The 19,070-nt window shown below is 40.7% G+C and overlaps 1 protein-coding gene across 3 annotated transcripts in view; it reads right to left on the minus strand.

The window, feature by feature from the left end:
* Nucleotides 1-19,070, minus strand: part of cntn3b (contactin 3b) — an 87,052-nt gene that overhangs the window by 36,513 nt on the left and 31,469 nt on the right. For all 3 annotated transcript variants that reach the window (XM_083532002.1, XM_083532001.1, XM_083532000.1), the window contains 3 exons: nucleotides 12,574-12,669; nucleotides 762-965; nucleotides 228-330 (listed from right to left, as the gene is read on the minus strand). In XM_083532002.1, coding sequence (XP_083388128.1) covers nucleotides 228-330; nucleotides 762-965; nucleotides 12,574-12,669 — 403 coding nt within the window. The remainder of the gene's footprint in view (nucleotides 1-227; nucleotides 331-761; nucleotides 966-12,573; nucleotides 12,670-19,070) is intronic.

Consider the following 19,070-nt stretch of genomic DNA (forward strand, 5'->3'; position numbering starts at 1 on the left):
ATGATCTTGAATTTCAAAGCTCCTGCAGCAGTGTATAAATAAGGGCTAAAAGTACATGTTATCCAGATAGGGATGTGAGCTCCAGATTAACATTACTAGTAGATAACTCACACACACACACACTCTCTCTTTCTCTTTCTCTCTCACTCACACACACACACACACACACACACACACACACACACACACACACACACACACACACACACACACACACTCAAACTCACTTCCCCAGGGCAAAGCACTCTAGTTTCACAGACGATCCTTTCGCAGCAGGCACAGTGTCTGGAAAATTAACTTCTATTTTGGGCTCGTATTCTCCCATTGCACCTGTGATGGGCAAACAACACACAAACACATACATACTGTGTCATATGTCAATGATTTATGACATATGCTCTTTATATTCCTCTTGTTCAAACAACAAGAGGACAATTAGAAAGATAGTGCCGGCAAAGTGAGTCCAGAGAAAATAAATAAACAAATAGAAACACCCAAATGGACTATGAAAGATTTAGTTAATTCATGCTATAAACTAGCAACCATCTTAAATGGAAATGTGGCCTCTGTGTGTCATTGTCAGTACTAGATGTTAGCTTCCCTAAAAGGCAACAGTTCAGCCTTCAAAGGCCTGGCATTTAGAAAAAAAAACATCTTTCAAGCAACCTTTAAAAAAAGACCTTTTTGAAAAGGCATCTTCCTTTAAAATCTTAGATTGTATCCTATTCAAATGGATTGACTGGATTGTAGACAGATCTTACCATCGTTTCTCAGCACTAGAGGAGTGGGTGAACTCAGCACTTTATCCTTGGTGATGCTGTTGTTGACGACACACGTATAGTTGCCTACGTCAGACAGTACCACCTTTGCAATATACAGGTTTCCGGTCTCCTGGGACACAAAGAGTCTGCTGTCTTGCTGGACAAAGTTTGGGTACTCATTGAAGACCCAAGCAAATGTAAGTTCTGAGAACAAAAGTGATAGAAATGTAAAGCATAAAGTCTTAACCTGCTAGTGTGTTCAGGTCAATATCACTTTGGAGGAACAATTAAATCTTAAAATCTGACACGATTTTGAATTTTCCACACAAATATACAAAAGAAGTTGGCAAAATATATATCAGGTAATTAAAAAAATAAAAAAGATTACAACTGCATGCTTCACCACCTTTCAAAAGCACGTACATCATAGGTTTTTGTGTTTAATAACATTGAAATTGAAAAAAAAAAAAAATAATAAATTTAAATGTATAAATCTGTATAAAAAGCTATAATGGGAAAGTTTTTTCCTCAACACTCAGAGCTGCCCTGTGGTTCTCCTTAGGGCTGGTTGGACATTTTATTATGACTTTTCCCCAAACAGCATGACCAGGTCTAGGTCAGGTGACAAGGCCATTCTATTTTTGACAGGATTTGAGGTGTGTTTGAGGTTGTTTAAAAAAAAAAGTCAAATAACTCTCGAGGTTGCTGCCAAACTTTTGATGGACAGTGTGTAATAATTGCAGAGTACCTAAACCTGAATATTAAATGACTGACACCTTTAGACAGGCCATTGTTATTTTTCTGATTGGGACACATATATACCACACTTCTGCTTTTGCTTTGGGCAGACAGGACTCAGTAAACAGACCAGTTTTTTTAGAAGGGACAGGACAAAGGGAGCGAAACAAACTAGATTAAAAGTGCCTCACTGCCATTCTCAGGCCTTGGTTCTCTTGGCCTTGTTCACGCCTGGTTGACTCACCTTCTCCCATCCTCTGAAAAAAGGCAGAGGTGGGAAGGATAGAGAAAACTGTCAAGGCATATTAGTGCATCTGTGCCATCCACAGAAAAAGTGTGGTAAAAAAACCCAAATCAAAGTCAAATCCTGGGAATTGAATTCTTTTGGTAAGTAGACATGACTGATAGATGCATCAAGGTGTGTGGCTTGCTTGTCATTAACTGCAGAATTTGTTCTAAAAAGGGATTTATTCCCATTACTAACAAAGCGAGTGACGGAGCGAGCAGTCAAAATAGGGCTTACAGAAAGAAAGAAAATAAGCCACTGCTGTGATTATCTTCACTCCAAGTGTTTTACATCGCAAAGACGTGAAAAGATCTTTCAGAAAAACGTATTTAAATAAACGCATAAGTATGCAGGAATGGAAGTGTTTAAGAATGGACACCAGGAAGTCTATTTATAGTGGCCAAAAACATAAGATCTGCTAAGCCTTATACTGTAATATCAAATCACTGATTCTAGGGTGCATCACAATTAAATCACAATCCACCTATTGAGAGTCTGCATATTGGCAGGAAAACCCTTTTAGCAGACAAACAGCTAGTGAGACTTTCTCCAAACGGCAGTTTTGTGGACGTATATGTCCAGTGGTCGGGGGCCTGAAAAGGAGGCAGATAGAATGCCTGAAGCACGACTGGTCGTGGGACAGCTGAGGGCACCTTGGAGCCTTGGGCAAGCCTGTACTATGGTGTCCAGCCAAAGAGAGGCTGGGTGAGTAAGCAAGAACTAGAGGGGACAGTGAAACGTCTCTTGAGTTGCAAACAGGTCCACTTGTGCTATGTAAAATCTTCTCCATATTTGTTCCACCACTTCTGGGTGGAGCCTCTATTCCCCAGGCTTTGGCCCTTGCCTCCAAAGTGCGTCTGCTCCTTGATTCAATGGCTTCGGGATGTATAATGCTCTCAGTGAGAGCAGCTTCCTTTGGGCCCAAAGAAGGATCTGTCATGCCACCTTGGTTGATGTAGGAGATCACCAATGTGTTGTCTATTTGGACCAGCACATGATGGCCCCTTAGGTCTGAGAGGAAATGCTTCAATGCGAGAAGCACTGCCAGCATCTCCAGGCAGTTGATGTGCCACGAGAAATGGTTTTCTTACCATAGACCTTGGGCTGAGCGGCCACTCATGACTCATGAACGTTACATGATGACAAGGATGACATGGTCTCTGCTTACCAAGAGATACATACACACACAGAGTGCTTCCTGAACAAAAAGAAGCTAGCGCTGTCTCTATGGCATGTGCTATTATAGTTTCCTGGTCGTGACATCACCCCGCCGGTGATGTCACGCTCGTTGGACTGATTACACACATGATTTAACGTTCCCAAAGCATTGTTGACGTAAAGGTGGTCTAAAGTATTTAAGTAAATGTACTTTGTTACTCTACTTAAGTAATTTTTTGCCAACTTTCTAGTTTTACTGAGTATAAAAAATAGAAGCAACATTTATTCTCTAATCAAATAAATTTACAATTCAATTGATGTATTTTTATTCCATTAAATTTCACCACTTATATTTTGCACTTTTTATCAGTGCTGCCCCTCATTTTCAGTCCAGAAAAAGCTAAATTCTGAACATTTTGCCCCTCTCTAAAACTGAGAGCTGCATCAAATCACATTCAGCCCTGAATATAATTTTTTCTTCATCTAAAATGATTTACTTTTATTTTACTTTTTCATTAAATACTAATGGTTCTTCTACTAAGTGAAAGATACCGTAATTCTATTTGTTAATTTTTTGAAAAATAGTTTTACTACTTTTATTGTTTTCATTCCGGCATGATAAAAAGGCTGTTGTGTAGATCTTGCTTAATGCAGTGTTAAGGTGTACATCTTGATTTGTATTTTAGGAAATAAAACCTCACAAATCAACTGTTTTGGGTTTTTCACTATCATATGCCTTTGTGTTGAGGACTAGTGCATTCTTAAACTTACATTCAATACTGTATGAGTCAAATACTCAAGTACTATACAAATTAGATAATCTAAAACCTTTACTCAAGTCATATTGGAATTGGTCACTTTGAAATTTTAATGGAGTAATGTTTGCAGTTTTGCAGTACCTTTACTTAAGTATAATTTTAAAGTATTCTTTACACCTCTGTCTATAAGGAGTATAGGCATAATGACATACAGTTCAAACAGATAGCACATTTGGTGTATTATTGTAATATGCTGAATTCCACAGCATGATAACCAGCTAAACAACACTTTTTTTTTCTTTTTTTTTTTTAAATCAACTAAAGCGAAAGCTTTTAAACTACTACATACTAATTATGTCTCATCACATCACAAGCCCACACATGAAGCTTAATGAGTTAAAAAATAAGTTTGCTTGTTTTTTTTGTTTTTTTTAGCTATGTATAATTAAAATAGAATTAAAGCTCTGCGCAGAACAGCGTTATATAAACAATCTGCTTCACACCATGTTAAAAGCGTCAAAAAAGCCCCAACAATTTCACACTTCATAGTCTTATAAATGTAGGCGTATTTTTTTAAAATAGGTTATACAAATGACAAAAACTGAACTTGAGGTGATCTGACCATGTGCAAAAAGAAACTGACTGATAAAGGCATTAGAAAAAAAACAGCAATATGGTTCACGGTAAAAAATACATAGAGCCAATGTACACTTTGTTAGGATAACCTAGACAAATAGGCAAATTTTTCCAGTCGTCTAATTAACCTGTCATGTGACAATAGCGCATACAATCATGCAGATGACACAACAGTACTTAAAGTTAGAAATACACCCAAAAATACACCCTTGTGACCATAAACATCTAGTTGTTAATTCAAAATGACCAAACAATTGATCTAATCACAATTTCCAACCATGGGTATATGAGTTCCAATAGCAAAAGAACATCAAATTCCACTCCTGAACCCAAGAACAAAAATATGAGGCTATCATTAGGAGAGACACTGCAAACCAGGCATTTGAATACTGGAAAGAGACCTGTCCAATTTTTGTAAGTCTGTACCCATGATAGCTTGGCTGATTATAGTGTAACTTGATGTAATCTGCTTTAGATCATCCACCACCATGTTTTTGCTTTTTTTTCCACCACATTTTTAAATAGTGATTATATGAGTTACAGTATCCTTCCTAGCAGCATGAGCCAATCTGGCTATTTTCTATTGTGCTCTTCCATTGGCGTAAAATATTAAAACTTAGTTAAAGTCACAGTTATAATTTTTCATATCACAGTTATCATATCATTTTTTAAAGATCTTCTGAAGGTATCTGCATAAGCTTATATTATATATATATATATATATATATATATATATATATATATATATATATATATATATATATATATATATATATATATATATATATATATATAATTTCATTTCATCTTCTCCCGCTTATCCATAATTCGGGTCTTCGACTGCTGCCCAATCCTCTCAGCACTGGTCCCTTATGGTTCCCCCCTGCAGGTGGTGAGCCCACAGGAAATATATATATAGTATCCTTCCTAGCAGCATGAGCCAATCTGGCTATTTTCTATTGTGCTCTTCCATTGGCGTAAAATATTAAAACTTAGTTAAAGTCACAGTTATAATTTTTCATATCACAGTTATCATATCATTTTTTAAAGATCTTCTGAAGGTATCTGCATAAGCTTATATTATATATATATATATATATATATATATATATATATATATATATATATATATATATATATATATATATATATATATATATATATATATAATTTCATTTCATCTTCTCCCGCTTATCCATAATTCGGGTCTTCGACTGCTGCCCAATCCTCTCAGCACTGGTCCCTTATGGTTCCCCCCTGCAGGTGGTGAGCCCACAGGAAATATATATATATATATATATATATATATATATATATATATATATATATATATATATATATATATATATATAGAGAGAGAGAGAGAGAGAGAGAGAGAGAGAGAGAGAGAGAGAGAGAGAGAGAGAGAGAGAGAGAGAGAGAAAGTCTAACATATATTTAGAATGTCTCATATCTGGTGGTGATTTAAAACTAATCAAACTAGACTCTTTTTAACCCAGCGATTAGGGATGCCCAAGCCAGCGCATTCTTAGTGCCGATACCAAGACCGGGTAAATGGGGAGGGTTGCATTAGGAAGGGCAGCTAAAACATGTGCCAAATCAAATATGCAGATCACAAAAGCGAAATTCATACCGGATTGGTCTAGGCCCGGGTTAACAACGACCGCCACAGGTATCGTTAGTCAACAGGGTACTGGTGGAAATTGGGCTATTGTTGGCTGAAGGAGGAGAAGGAAAGGAGGAAGACGACTTTAATGAGAGGAATGTGGAAGGGCAGATAGTGGTAGATTTTGCTAAAAGGATGGAAATGGCAATGGTGAACACTTATTTTAAGAATAAGGAGGATCATAGGGTGACGTAGGAGTACAAGGTGATGCAGCCGCAGGTAAAGAGGGATGTGACGAAAGCCAAGGAAAAGGCATATGAAAAGCCGTATGAGAAGTTGGACACTAAGGAAGGAGAAAAGGATTTGTACTAATTGGCCAGGCAGAGGGACTGAGCTGGGAAGGATGTGCTGCAAGTTAGAGCAATAAAGGATGGAAATGGAAAGTGTTTACTAGTCAGTGGAGAGTGTGTTGAGTAGATGGAGGGAGTATTTTAAGCAGCTGATGAACGAGGAAAATGAGAGAGAGAAGGTTGGATGGTGTGGAGTTGGTGAAGCAGGAAGTGGATAGGATTAGTAAGGAGGAAGTGAGAGCAGCAATTAAGAGGATAAAAAGTGGGAAGTCAGTTGGACCAGATGACATACCGGTAGAAGCATGGAGATGTTTGGGTGAGATGGGAGTGGGGTTTTTGACAAGAATGTTTAACAAGATTTTGGAAGGTGAGAGGATGCCCGAGGAGCTGGTATGGATCTTTAAGAACAAGGGAGATGTGCAGACCTGCAATAAGTACAGGGGAATAAAGTTGATCAATCACACCATGAAGTTATGGGAAAGCATAGTGGAAGCCAGGCTGAGAGAAGAGTTGACCATCTGTGAGCAACAGTATGGTTTCATGCCGAGGAAAAGCACCACAGACGCAGTATTTGCTTTGAGAATGTTGATGGAGAAGTATAGAGAAGGTCAGGAGGAGTTGCATTGTGTGTTTGTGGATTTTCAGAAATCGTACGACAGGGTGCCAAGAGGGGAGTTATGGTACTGTATGAGCAAGTCAGGTGTGTCAGAAAAGTACGTGAGGGTGGTGCAGGACATGTATGAGGACAGTGTGACAGCAGTAAAGTGTGCAGTGGGAACGACAGACTGGTTCAAGGTGAAGGTTGTACTGCATCAGGGATCGGCTCGGAGCCCTTTCCTGTTTGCAGTGGTGATGGACTGGTTGACGGACGAGGTCATACAGGAGTCTCAATGGACTATGATGTTTGCAGATGATATTGTTATTTGTGGTGAGAGTAGGGAGCAGGTTGAGGAGAGCCTACAGCGGTGGAGGTACGTGCTGGAGAGAAGAGGAATGAAAGTCAGTAGGAGTAAGACAGAGTACATGTGTGTGAATGAGAGGGAGGCCAGTGCAAAGTAATGGAGAGTGTGTTAGAGAAGTAAAGAAAAGAGTGCAGGCAGGGTGGAGAAGAGTGTCAGGAGTGATTTGTGATAGAAGGGTATCTGCAAGAGTGAAAGGGAAAGTTTATAGGACTGTGGTTCGACCTGCAATGTTGTATGGTTTAGAGACAGTGGCATTGAGTAAAAGACAGGACGTGGAGCTGGAGGTAGCAGAGCTGAAGATGTTGAGGTTTTCGTTGGGAGTGACGACGATGGACAGGATTAAAAATTAGTTTATTAGAGAGACAGCGCATGTAGGACGTTTTGGAGACAAGGTGAGGGAGACGAGATTGAGATGGTTTGGACATGTTCAGAGGAGGGACATGCGGTAAAAAAATGCTGAGGATGGAGCCACCAGGAAGAAGGAAAACAGGAAGTCCAAGGAGGCGGTTTATGGATGTGTTGAAGGAAGACATGTAGTTAGGTTGAAAGAGGCAGATGTAGAGGACAGAGGGGTATGGGAATGGATGATCTGCTGTGATGACCCCTAATGGGAGAAGCCGAAAGAAGAAGAAGAAGAAACTAGATTCTTTTATGTGAATAAAAGTAACTTTATATACATCACATTTGGACTGAATTTTTTCGGTTGTACTGGCATGACAAAGATTATTTATTTTCAGTAGGAGTAGTATAAATTTGTCTTTTTCCTGCATCTGCACTAATGGAGTCTTGAAATGTGGTTTACAACAGAATGGGTAAAAAAAAATGCAACTACTGTAAAATATTGGGAGTATTTTAGAATTTTATAGTATAGTATAGAATAGTTTTATAGTAACAGAATTATGATAACATGCCAGATGATATGATAGCTTTCTCCAAAACAAAGTGACTCTAAACATTATTAAGTACCTGATTATCTGTTTTATAACTGTCTACAGATAAATTAAATGCTAAACACAATTAACATGATTGGTATGTCCGTGGTCCAATTCTGCTTTAAAGTTTTTATGCCATACATTTATACCAGTCTTCAGGTTAAGAATGTAAAGTAGCCTGTGGCAGTGTTTCCAACTAAACTGTCTCCATTGCATTTCATACATGACAAACTTATCGATTGCTTGCTTGGAGCAGGGAATGTGTTCTGCTGAGAAATATATTACTTTTTGATTGGGTTGAGCCTCCAAGTCAGAGAGTGTATTTCCATTTACCAACAGATTTGAGGATAATTGAAAAGAAAAGGATTTAAATGAAGTAATAAATAGAAAACTGATACGTGAAGAGAGTGAGAGCTTGGATTTGCAGAAAGCTATAGGAGGTCTATAGCTTTTACCAGTGCAGTGCTGTGAAATGAAAATATATACAGACATGCTTTAATTTGCTTTGCAAAGTGATTACAAAATAACTGACACCATACAGTACTTCATCTCTTGTGTCCTAACTGAGATGATTTTACTACTGTGAGCTTTGAAATGAATACAGACACAACCACTACTCTTCTTCTTCTTCTTCTTCTTTCGGCTGCTCCCATTAGGGGTCGCCACAGCGGATCATCCGTCTCCATACCACCCTGTCCTCTATATCTGCCTCTTTTACACCAACTACCTGCATGTCTTCCCTCACCACATCCATGAACCTCCTCCTTGGCCTTCCTCTTTTCCTCCTACCTGGTGGCTCCATCTTCAGCATTTTTCTACCAATATAATTCATGTCCCTTCTCTGCACATGTCCAAACCATCTCAATCTCGCCTCCCTCACCTTGTCACCAAAACATCCTACATGTGCTGTCCCTCTAATAAACTCATTTCTAATCTTGTCCATCCTCGTCACTCCCAACGAAAACCTCAACATCTTCAGCTCCGCTACCTCCAGCTCCACCTCCTGTTTTTTACTCAATGCCACTGTCTCTAATCCATACAACATCGCAGGTCTCACCACAGTCCTATAAACTTTCCCTTTCATTCTTGCAGATACTCTTCTATCACAAATCACTCCTGTCACTCTTCTCCACCCACTCCACCCTGCCTGCACTCTTTTCTTTACTTCCCTAACACACTCTCCATTACTTTGCACTGTTGACCCCAGGTACCTGAACTCCTCCACCTTCTCCACCTCTTCTCCCTGCAACCGCATCACTCCACTGCCCTCCCTCTCATTCACACACATGTACTCTGTCTTACTCCTACTGACTTTCATTCCCTTTCTCTCCAGCGCATATCTCCACCTCTCCAGGCTCTTCTCAACCTGCTCTCTACTCTCACCACAAATCACAATATCATCTGCAAACATCATAGTCCAGGGAGACTCCTGTCTGACCTCGTCCGTCAACCTGTCCATCACCACTGCAAACAGGAAAGGGCTCAGGGCCGATCCTTGATGCAGTCCAACCTTCACCCTGAACCAGTCTGTCGTACCTACTGCACACTTTACTGCCGTCACACTGTCCTCATACATGTCCTGCACCACCCTCACATACTTCTCTGACACACCTGACTTCCTCATACAATACCACAACTCCTCTCTCGGCACCCTGTCGTACGCTTTCTCTAAATCCACAAATACACAATGCAGCTCCTTCTGTCGTTCTCTATACTTCTCCATCAACATCCTCAAAGCAAATAAGGCATCTGTGGTGCTCTTCCTCGGCATGAAACCATACTGTTGCTCACAGATGGTCACCTCTTCTCTCAGCCTGGCTTCCACTACTCTTTCCCATAACTTCATGGTGTGACTGATCAACTTAATTCCCCTGTAGTTACTGCAGGTCTGCACATCTCCCTTATGCTTAAAGATCGGTACCAGCACACTCCTTCTCCATTCCTCAGGCATCCTCTCCCCTTCCAGAATCCTGTTAAACAATCTGGTTAAAAACTCCACTGCCATCTCTCCTAAACATCTCCACGCTTCTACCGGTATGTCATCTGGTCCAACCGACTTTCCATTCTTCATCCTCTTAATCGCTGCTCTCACTTCCTCCTTACTAATCCTATCTACATCCTGCTTCACCAACTTCACATCCTCCAACCTTCTCTCTCTCTGATTTTCCTCATTCATCAGCTGCTCAAAATACTCCCTCCATCTTCTCAACACACTCTCCTCACTAGTCAACACATTTCCCTCTCCATCCTTTATTGCTCTAACTTGCAGTACATCCTTCCCAGCTCGGTCCCTCTGCTTGGCCAATCGGTATAAATCCTTTTCTCCTTCCTTAGTGTCCAACCTCTTATACAGTTCCTCATATGCCTTTTCCTTGGCTTTCGCCACATCCCTTTTAACCTGCTGCCGCATCTCCTTGTACTCCTGCCTACTCTTCTCATCACTCTGTCGATCCCACTTCTGTTTTGCCAATCTCTTTCCCCTAATGCTCTCCTGCACTTCCTCATTCCACCACCACGTCTCCTTGTCTTGCTTTCTATTTCCAGATGTCACACCAAGTACTTTTCTAGCTGCCTCCCTCATCACTCCTGCAGTAGTTGCCCAATCATCCGGCACCTCTTCACCACCACCAAGCCCCTGTCTGACCTCTTCCCTGAACCTCACACTACACTCTTCCTTCTTCAGTTTCCACCATCTTATTCTTGTTTCAAACCTTACTTTCCTCCTCTTGTTCTTCGCCTCCAAAACCATCCTACAGACCACCATCCGATGCTGTCTAGCTACACTGTCCCCCGCCAACACCTTACAGTCTCCAATCTCCTTCAGGTTGCATCTCCTACACAGAAGATAATCCACCTGTGTGCACCTTCCTCCACTCTTATACGTCACCCTATGATCCTCCTTCTTCTTAAAATACGTGTTCACCACTGCCATTTCCATCCTTTTAGCAAAATCTACCACCATCTGCCCTTCCACATTCCTCTCCTTAAAACCATACCTACCCATCACCTCCTCATCACCTCTGTTCCCTTCACCTACATGCCCATTAAAGTCTGCCCCAATCACCAATCGTTCTTTCCTAGGTACACCATCTACCACTTCATCTAATTCACTCCAGAATCTTTCTTTCTCCTCCATCTCACAGCCAACTTGTGGAGCATAGGCACTGATGACATTTATCATCATCCCTTCAACTTCCACCTTCACGATCATCACCCTATCAGAAACTCTCTTCACCTCCACTACACTCTTACTGTACGCTTCCTTCAGAATCACCCCTACACCATTTCTCTTTCCATCCACACCATGATAAAACAGTTTAAACCCACCTCCAATGTTCCTGGCCTTACTCCCTTTCCACTTGGTCTCCTGAACACACAACACATCTACCTTTCTCCTCTCCATCATATCAGCTATCTCTCTCCCTTTACCCGTCATAGTACCAACATTTAAAGTACCAACCCGAACCTCTACTCTCCTACACTGCTCCTTTTCCTGCCGTCTCTGTAGACGCCTTCCTCCTCTCCTTCTCCTCCTTCGGCCAACAGTAGCCCAATTTCCACCGGTACCCTGTCGGCTAACGATACCTGTGGCGGTCGTTGTTAACCCGGGCCTCGACCGATCCGGTATGAAATTCTCATTTGTGATCCGCATATTTGATTTGGCACATGTTTTACGCTGGATGCCCTTCCTAACGCAACCCTCCCCATTTACCCGGGCTTGGGACCGGCACTAAGAGTACACTGGCTTGTGCCCCCCTAATGGCTGGGTTAGACACAACCACTACTATACTTTCAATATATTGTGGTACACATCCTGGATTTCCTGTCTTCTAACTAAGCACATGATTAATCACAGACTAATTATCTCTACAAATCCTAATTGCTGTCCTATGAAACAAGTCCCATGTCTTCTAATTTCTGAAGTCTCATCTGTTCCCATAATTGCCACAATCTCAAATTGAAATGAATGTTTCACACCGCTGATCTGTCATTTCCATTTAGGCTATTAAAACTCCTCTCTAATTACTGATGTCTGAATAACAGTCCCAGTTTTTAAGTTCCATCAGCTGGCCAAGAAGATGCTGAACATGTAAAGTAGAACAGCTGTGACTCAGACCTAAGCCATGATGAAGCACAGTTAACACATTCAGGTGCAAAATAATGGCTGTTTGTTTTGCTTTTGTCTTGATTTTGAGCAGTGATTTCAATCGTTATCCATTATTTTGGCACTTCCGAAACATCTTAAACACATCAGCCACTGTCATTACATATTTCATACCAGGAAACGATCCATACTTGTAATGACAGTGACACATAGATAGAACATTCATGACCAATCAATCACAATTTTGCTAAACTTTAAATATATTTCAGTTAATAGCTTACCTCCAGAATGCATCGGGGTTCCACATAACAGAACAACACCTTGGCCCTCCCTCACATTTACAGCACTCCTCTGCTGGGTTTTGAAGTTCTCTAAATCTATAAAATAACACATAGGTATAACATTACAAACAGCATGACTTATAATAAGATTTTTTTGTTCTGTTTTGAATTAAAAACTATTGCCCCTTACATTCATTAAAATAGAGGAAACATATGTCACTACTCTAATGAAACATGTATATGCTAAAAATACAATGAATAACTTGATCCTGGGACATCTGTTGATATTTGCAGATATATAGACATTCATAATTTTTGCCTTTATTGTTTCCTGAAGCCATTTTCAGACTAATATTATAATTATTGAATAGGACTGTGTTTAGTTTTTTTACCGCTTTAATGTGTTAGCTATGATTCAAATGTATAATTGTATAAATAATATTATAATATTATTCTAAACAACAGTGATGAATTGGAGACCAGTGCTCAGTTTGGACCGGGTACACAACATATTTTTTTATAAATATATACAGAGGCTGATTGTTGTTTTAGTGATGTGAAATCGATTTCAGTGTACAGCAAGCATGTGAAAACACCACATGGACTGGGGGATTAGCCCCTGAGGAAGAATGTGACTGAGGGACGGATAAAACAGCATGAGGCTGGAGAGAGCAAAGAACACAAGGGTCAGCTGTCGTTGGTGGCGACACATCAGCAATATTATCAAACATCGCCCTAATCTTTACAATTAAAAACATCATCCCCAGTGTCAATTTGTTTCTGCTCTATTCATGCACATCAAATTAACACACAGACAAAAAAACTGCAAGCAGCTGTTACCCACCTGGCCTGATAAAACAAATAAATCTCATATGTGTTACAAGACTGAGAAGCTTGTAAGGATTCAAACAAACAGCTGGGCCTTAACAAGTCAAAAAAAAAGAGTCATCGTGTCCAATAAGACAAACTGCATAAGGGAAGGCGAAGAAAACAGGATTCACTGGGGGTGGTGGATAAAGCATCACCTAATGAGAGTCCCTGCTGAAAGAAAGAGATGTCCTACACTGCAACAGAGGAGTAGGAGGTAGAAAAAGGACTTGGTCAGCTCACAATAACAGTATGAAAGGTTTAGAGTCTGAGATAGTGAGGCCCTAAGGATGATTAACGAGGTCTTGGGATGGAATCTGTATGGCTTGGCTCGTAGATTTGAGAAGAAGCCAGGCAGCTCTATAGTGCCTGTACATGTCCAGGTGCTCTGTAATGAAGAACATTAATATCAGTCCAGACATGAAGGTCAAACAATTTAGCCCAGGAGCTGGGACTGTGGGATGCTCTCTGTGTCTTGTTTTTATTTCATATAAAACTATGAGGTTGAGGTTGAAACCAGCAAATTCGACATTTTGATTTTAAGCCCTTAGCCAACCTTATTAGACAGCTAAAAAGTAATGTTGACTCAAAGTCATTAATGAACTTCAAGCAAATCTGTGTGCTAAGCATAAAAACACTATAGCGCTACATTCCTACTCTTCAACCCCAAAAGGACAAAATATTTAGCATTAAACGGTCTTAACAACAAATTACTGGCAAAAAACCCCAAGAAAAAACTATTGGAGGAATGCACCTGTGGTATCATTTGCTCTTTACTTTTGCTGCAGTGTATTGTTTGTGAAAAACTAGAACAAAGGAAATTCTGTAAAAATTTAGTCTGTGCCAAATTAACTTCTAGAATGTTTTTCCCCCTTTAAAAGATTTGCTATTATTTTGTTATCTGCCACACCCAATGCTGTGTCAATGGCCTGATAACAAGCTCATGCATTGAAGCATGACTTAAAGAATAGGGAGAGGTCTACAGTATTTAAATTCCTTCGAATTTCCTGAGTAATAATTTGTTGCTAAGACCATTAACAACTTCAGGTTTTGCCATTTTCTGTTTGTTTTTTTCTGCTTGGCATTATTTTTCTGGCTTTTTTTCTGCTTGCCATTTTTTTGGCCTGGAGTATATAGCAAAACTTTATTATAGTACCAATCAGGTGCCTTGGAATGACCAATAATTTATATATATATATATATATATATATATATATATATATATATATATATATATATATATATATATATATATATATAAAAAACCAATAATAATAAATCACTGTAAAAAAGGCTTACCTTATCAGAAGGTAATTGAATCTGGCAGAAATAGTGCACTATTATAGTTGCCACTCCCTCTTCAACTAACCAGTAATCAATAAGGGAAATAAATGTCAAGCAGCTCCTTTTATCCAATCCCCAGAAGTGAGATTCATTATACTACCCATGAGGATAGTGGGAGCCTAAGGGGAGAGTGGGATGCTCTCTTTGGCCAAATAAATAATCAATAGCAAAGCAGCATGGTGTGCAGAGAGAGGGCAGAGGAACCTTACTATTCATCAGGAAACAGAACTCTTTAAGTCTCTAAGGTCAAATGAAGCAGTACTAAAACAGATGAAGTTGCATCACTTGTTCATGGTAAGGAGGGCAAAATGAATGTTGAAACTAAACTGAATATTTGTAGATCTGGTAATAAATAAATACATTTTAAAAAGTGTGTTCATTATTCCCATTGGGCAATTGTTGAGTCAAAAATTTGACTCACTGAAAAAGGCCAATGTTTATCACACAAGAGACAAAAACTAGAGTCAGGATCTGTTCAGTACAGACAAGAGATTAGGCAGTTTATCCACACTGCTGGTAGTGCACAAAGTAACTGAATTTAATTACAGTATTTGAAGAGCCCTGTCTGAAACCCAACTAGATTCACTCAGAATAAACTCTCTGACCACGCAATTAGGAATGTTTGTACCTCTGTACATACAGTACATCTAATTATCTAATTAGCCAATTATGTGGCAACAGTGCAATGCATAAAATCAAGCAAATTATTATTTTTTTACTACATACAACTGAGCAGCCATGGGGTTTAAAGTCTAGCTCAAGTGCCCAAGAGTGGCACCTTGGTGTGGCAGGGATTTTAAATTGCGGACCTCTCAGATCCAAAGTCCAATGCCTTAACCACAAAGCTACCACATTTCCCCTGACTAAATGTCCTCATCAACATTCTGACAGAGTAACCTGGCATGTTTTTTCCAGTCTTCAACTGTTTAGTTTTGGTGAGCTTGTGCCCACTATAGCATCATATTTACTGTATGCTCTTGTCAGACAGGAGAGGAATCTGATGTGGTAGTTCATCCACCTTAAGGTTTGACATGCTGGGAATTCTAAGACACTTTTTCTCTCACTTTAGGTTGTAAAGAGAGATTATTTGAGTTACAGTAAAAGAATTCTGTCAGCTTTAACCATTCTCCTCTGACCTGTATTATCAACAAGGTGTTTCTGCCCTTAGAACTTTTTCTTTTTATTCACACCATAATGTGTAAAATCTTAGAGACTATTGTGCATGAAAATCCCAGGAGATTAAAAGTTTGTTAAATAGTCAAAGCAGCCCATCTGTTACAAGCAACAATGCCATGGTCAAAGTCACTGAGGCACTATTCCTCCCCCCAATCTGATGTTCGATGTGAATGTTAAGTAAAGTTGTTGACGGTGTCTTCATGGTTTTACGCAATGTGCTGCTGGCATGTGGTTGGTTGATAATGCAATGATGCCCAAAAGATTGAGGTTAAGCTGTGGAATTAGGATCACCGTGTAACCATAAAACTTTGTACGATCAGTGAGAATAGTATACATTATGAAATATATCAGAAACATGCCTAACCCAGCCATTAGGGTTGCAAAATGCCAGTGCACTCTTAGTGCCGGTCCCAAGCCCGGATAAATGGGGAGGGTTGCGTTAGAAGGGCATTCAGCGTAAAACATGCCAAATCAAATATGCCGCTCATGAACCAGAATTTTTTACCGGATCGGTCAAGGCCTGGGTTACCACCAACCGCAGGTATTGTTAGCCAACAGGGAACCGGTTAAAATTGGGCTACTGTTGGCCAAAGGAGGAGAAAGAGAGGGGAAGACATCTACAATGACAGCAGGAAAAGGAGGAGTGTGGAGGTTAGGGTGGACAGTTTAAATGTTTTACTATGACTGGTAAAGGGTGAGAGGGAGCTTAGAGATTTGAGCAGAGAGAGGTAGATATGTTGTTTGTTCAGGAGACCAAGTGGAAAGGGAGTAAGACCAGGAACATTGAAGGTGGGTTTAAACTGTTCTATCATGGTGTGGATGGAAAGAGAAAGGGTGTAGGGGTGATACAGAAGGAAGAGTAGGGTGCTAAAAGGTTGATGAACATGAAGCTGGAAGTTGAATGGGAAGAGAACATTCTGGAGTGAGTTGACATCGTGAAGAGTGTACCTAGGAATTAACGATTAGTGATTGGGGCAGACTTCAATGGGCATGTTGGTGAAGGGAACAGTGGTCATGAGGAGGTGATGGTAGGAATGGCCTTGGTGGTAGATTTTGCTAAAAGGATGGAAATTGCAGTGGTGAACACTTATTTTAAGAAGAAGGAGGGCCATAGGGTGACGTATAAGAGTGGAGGAAGGTGCACACAGGTGGACGCTGGCAGGAGACAGTTTAGCTAGACAGCATCGGATGGTGGTCTGTAGGATGGCATTAGAGGATACGAAGAAGAGGAGGAAAGTGAGAAGTGGAAAAAAAATAAGATGGAGGAAACTGAAAGAGGAATACTGTAGTGTGAGATTCAGGGATTAGGTCAGATAGGGAATAGGTGGTGGTAAAGAGGTGCTGGATGATTGGGCAACTACTGCAGAAGTGATAAGGGAGAAAGCCAGAAAGGTACTTGGTGTGACATCGGAAAATAGAAAGGAACACAATTGACATGGTGGTGGAATTAAGAAGTGCAGGAAAGCATAAGGAGTAAGAGGTTGGCAAAAAATAATTGAATTTGGCAGATAGATGAGAAAAGTAGGCAGTAGTACAAGAATATGGGGCAAAAGCTAAGGAATAGGCATAAGAGGAACTATTTGAGAAGTTGGACAGTAAGTAAGGAGAAAAGGATTTCTACCGATTGGCCAGGCAGAGGGACCGAGATGAGAAGGATGTGCTGCAAGTTACAGCAAAAAAAGGATGCAGATGTGTTGACTAGTGAGGAGAGTGTGTTGAGAAGATGGAGAGAGTATTTTAAGCAGTTAATGAATGAGGAAATTAACCCAGCCATTAGGGGGGCACAAGCCAGTGTACTCTTAGTGCCGGTCCCAAGCCCGGGTAAATGGGGAGGGTTGCGTTAGGAAGGGCATCCAGCGTAAAACATGTGCCAAATCAAATATGCGGATCACAAATAAGAATTTCATACCGGATCGGTCGAGGCCCGGGTTAACAACGACCGCCACAGGTATCGTTAGCCGACAGGGTACCGGTGGAAATTGGGCTACTGTTGGCCGAAGGAGGAGAAGGAGAGGAGGAAGGCGTCTACAGAGACGGCAGGAAAAGGAGCAGTGTAGGAGAGTAGAGGTTCGGGTTGGTACTTTAAATGTTGGTACTATGACGGGTAAAGGGAGAGAGGTAGCTGATATGATGGAGAGGAGAAAGGTAGATGTGTTGTGTGTTCAGGAGACCAAGTGGAAAGGGAGTAAGGCCAGGAACATTGGAGGTGGGTTTAAACTGTTTTATCATGGTGTGGATGGGAAGAGAAATGGTGTAGGGGTGATTCTGAAGGAAGCGTACAGTAAGAGTGTAGTGGAGGTGAAGAGAGTTTCTGATAGGGTGATGATCGTGAAGGTAAAAGTTGAAGGGATGATGATAAATGTCATCAGTGCCTATGCTCCACAAGTTGGCTGTGAGATGGAGGAGAAAGAAAGATTCTGGAGTGAATTAGATGAAGTGGTAGATGGTGTACCTAGGAAAGAACGATTGGTGATTGGGGCAGACTTTAATGGGCATGTAGGTGAAGGGAACAGAGGTGATGAGGAGGTGATGGGTAGGTATGGTTTTAAGGAGAGGAATGTGGAAGGGCAGATGGTGGTAGATTTTGCTAAAAGGATGGAAATGGCAGTGGTGAACACGTATTTTAAGAAGAAGGAGGATCATAGGGTGACGTATAAGAGTGGAGGAAGGTGCACACAGGTGGATTATCTTCTGTGTAGGAGATGCAACCTGAAGGAGATTGGAGACTGTAAGGTGTTGGCGGGGGACAGCGTAGCTAGACAGCATCGGATGGTGGTCTGTAGGATGGTTTTGGAGGCGAAGAAGAAGAGGAGGAAAGTAAGGTTTGAAACAAGAATAAGATGGTGGAAACTGAAGGAGGAAGAGTGTAGTGTGAGGTTCAGGGAAGAGGTCAGACAGGGGCTCGGTGGTGGTGAAGAGGTGCCGGATGATTGGGCAACTACTGCAGGAGTGATGAGGGAGGCAGCTAGAAAAGTACTTGGTGTGACATCTGGAAATAGAAAGCAAGACAAGGAGACGTGGTGGTGGAATGAGGAAGTGCAGGAAAGCATTAGGGGAAAGAGATTGGCAAAACAGAAAGGGGATCGACAGAGTGATGAGAAGAGTAGGCA

The sequence above is a fragment of the Silurus aristotelis genome (assembly GCF_946808225.1).
Source record: "Silurus aristotelis genome assembly, chromosome: 2".
NCBI lineage: Eukaryota > Metazoa > Chordata > Actinopteri > Siluriformes > Siluridae > Silurus > Silurus aristotelis.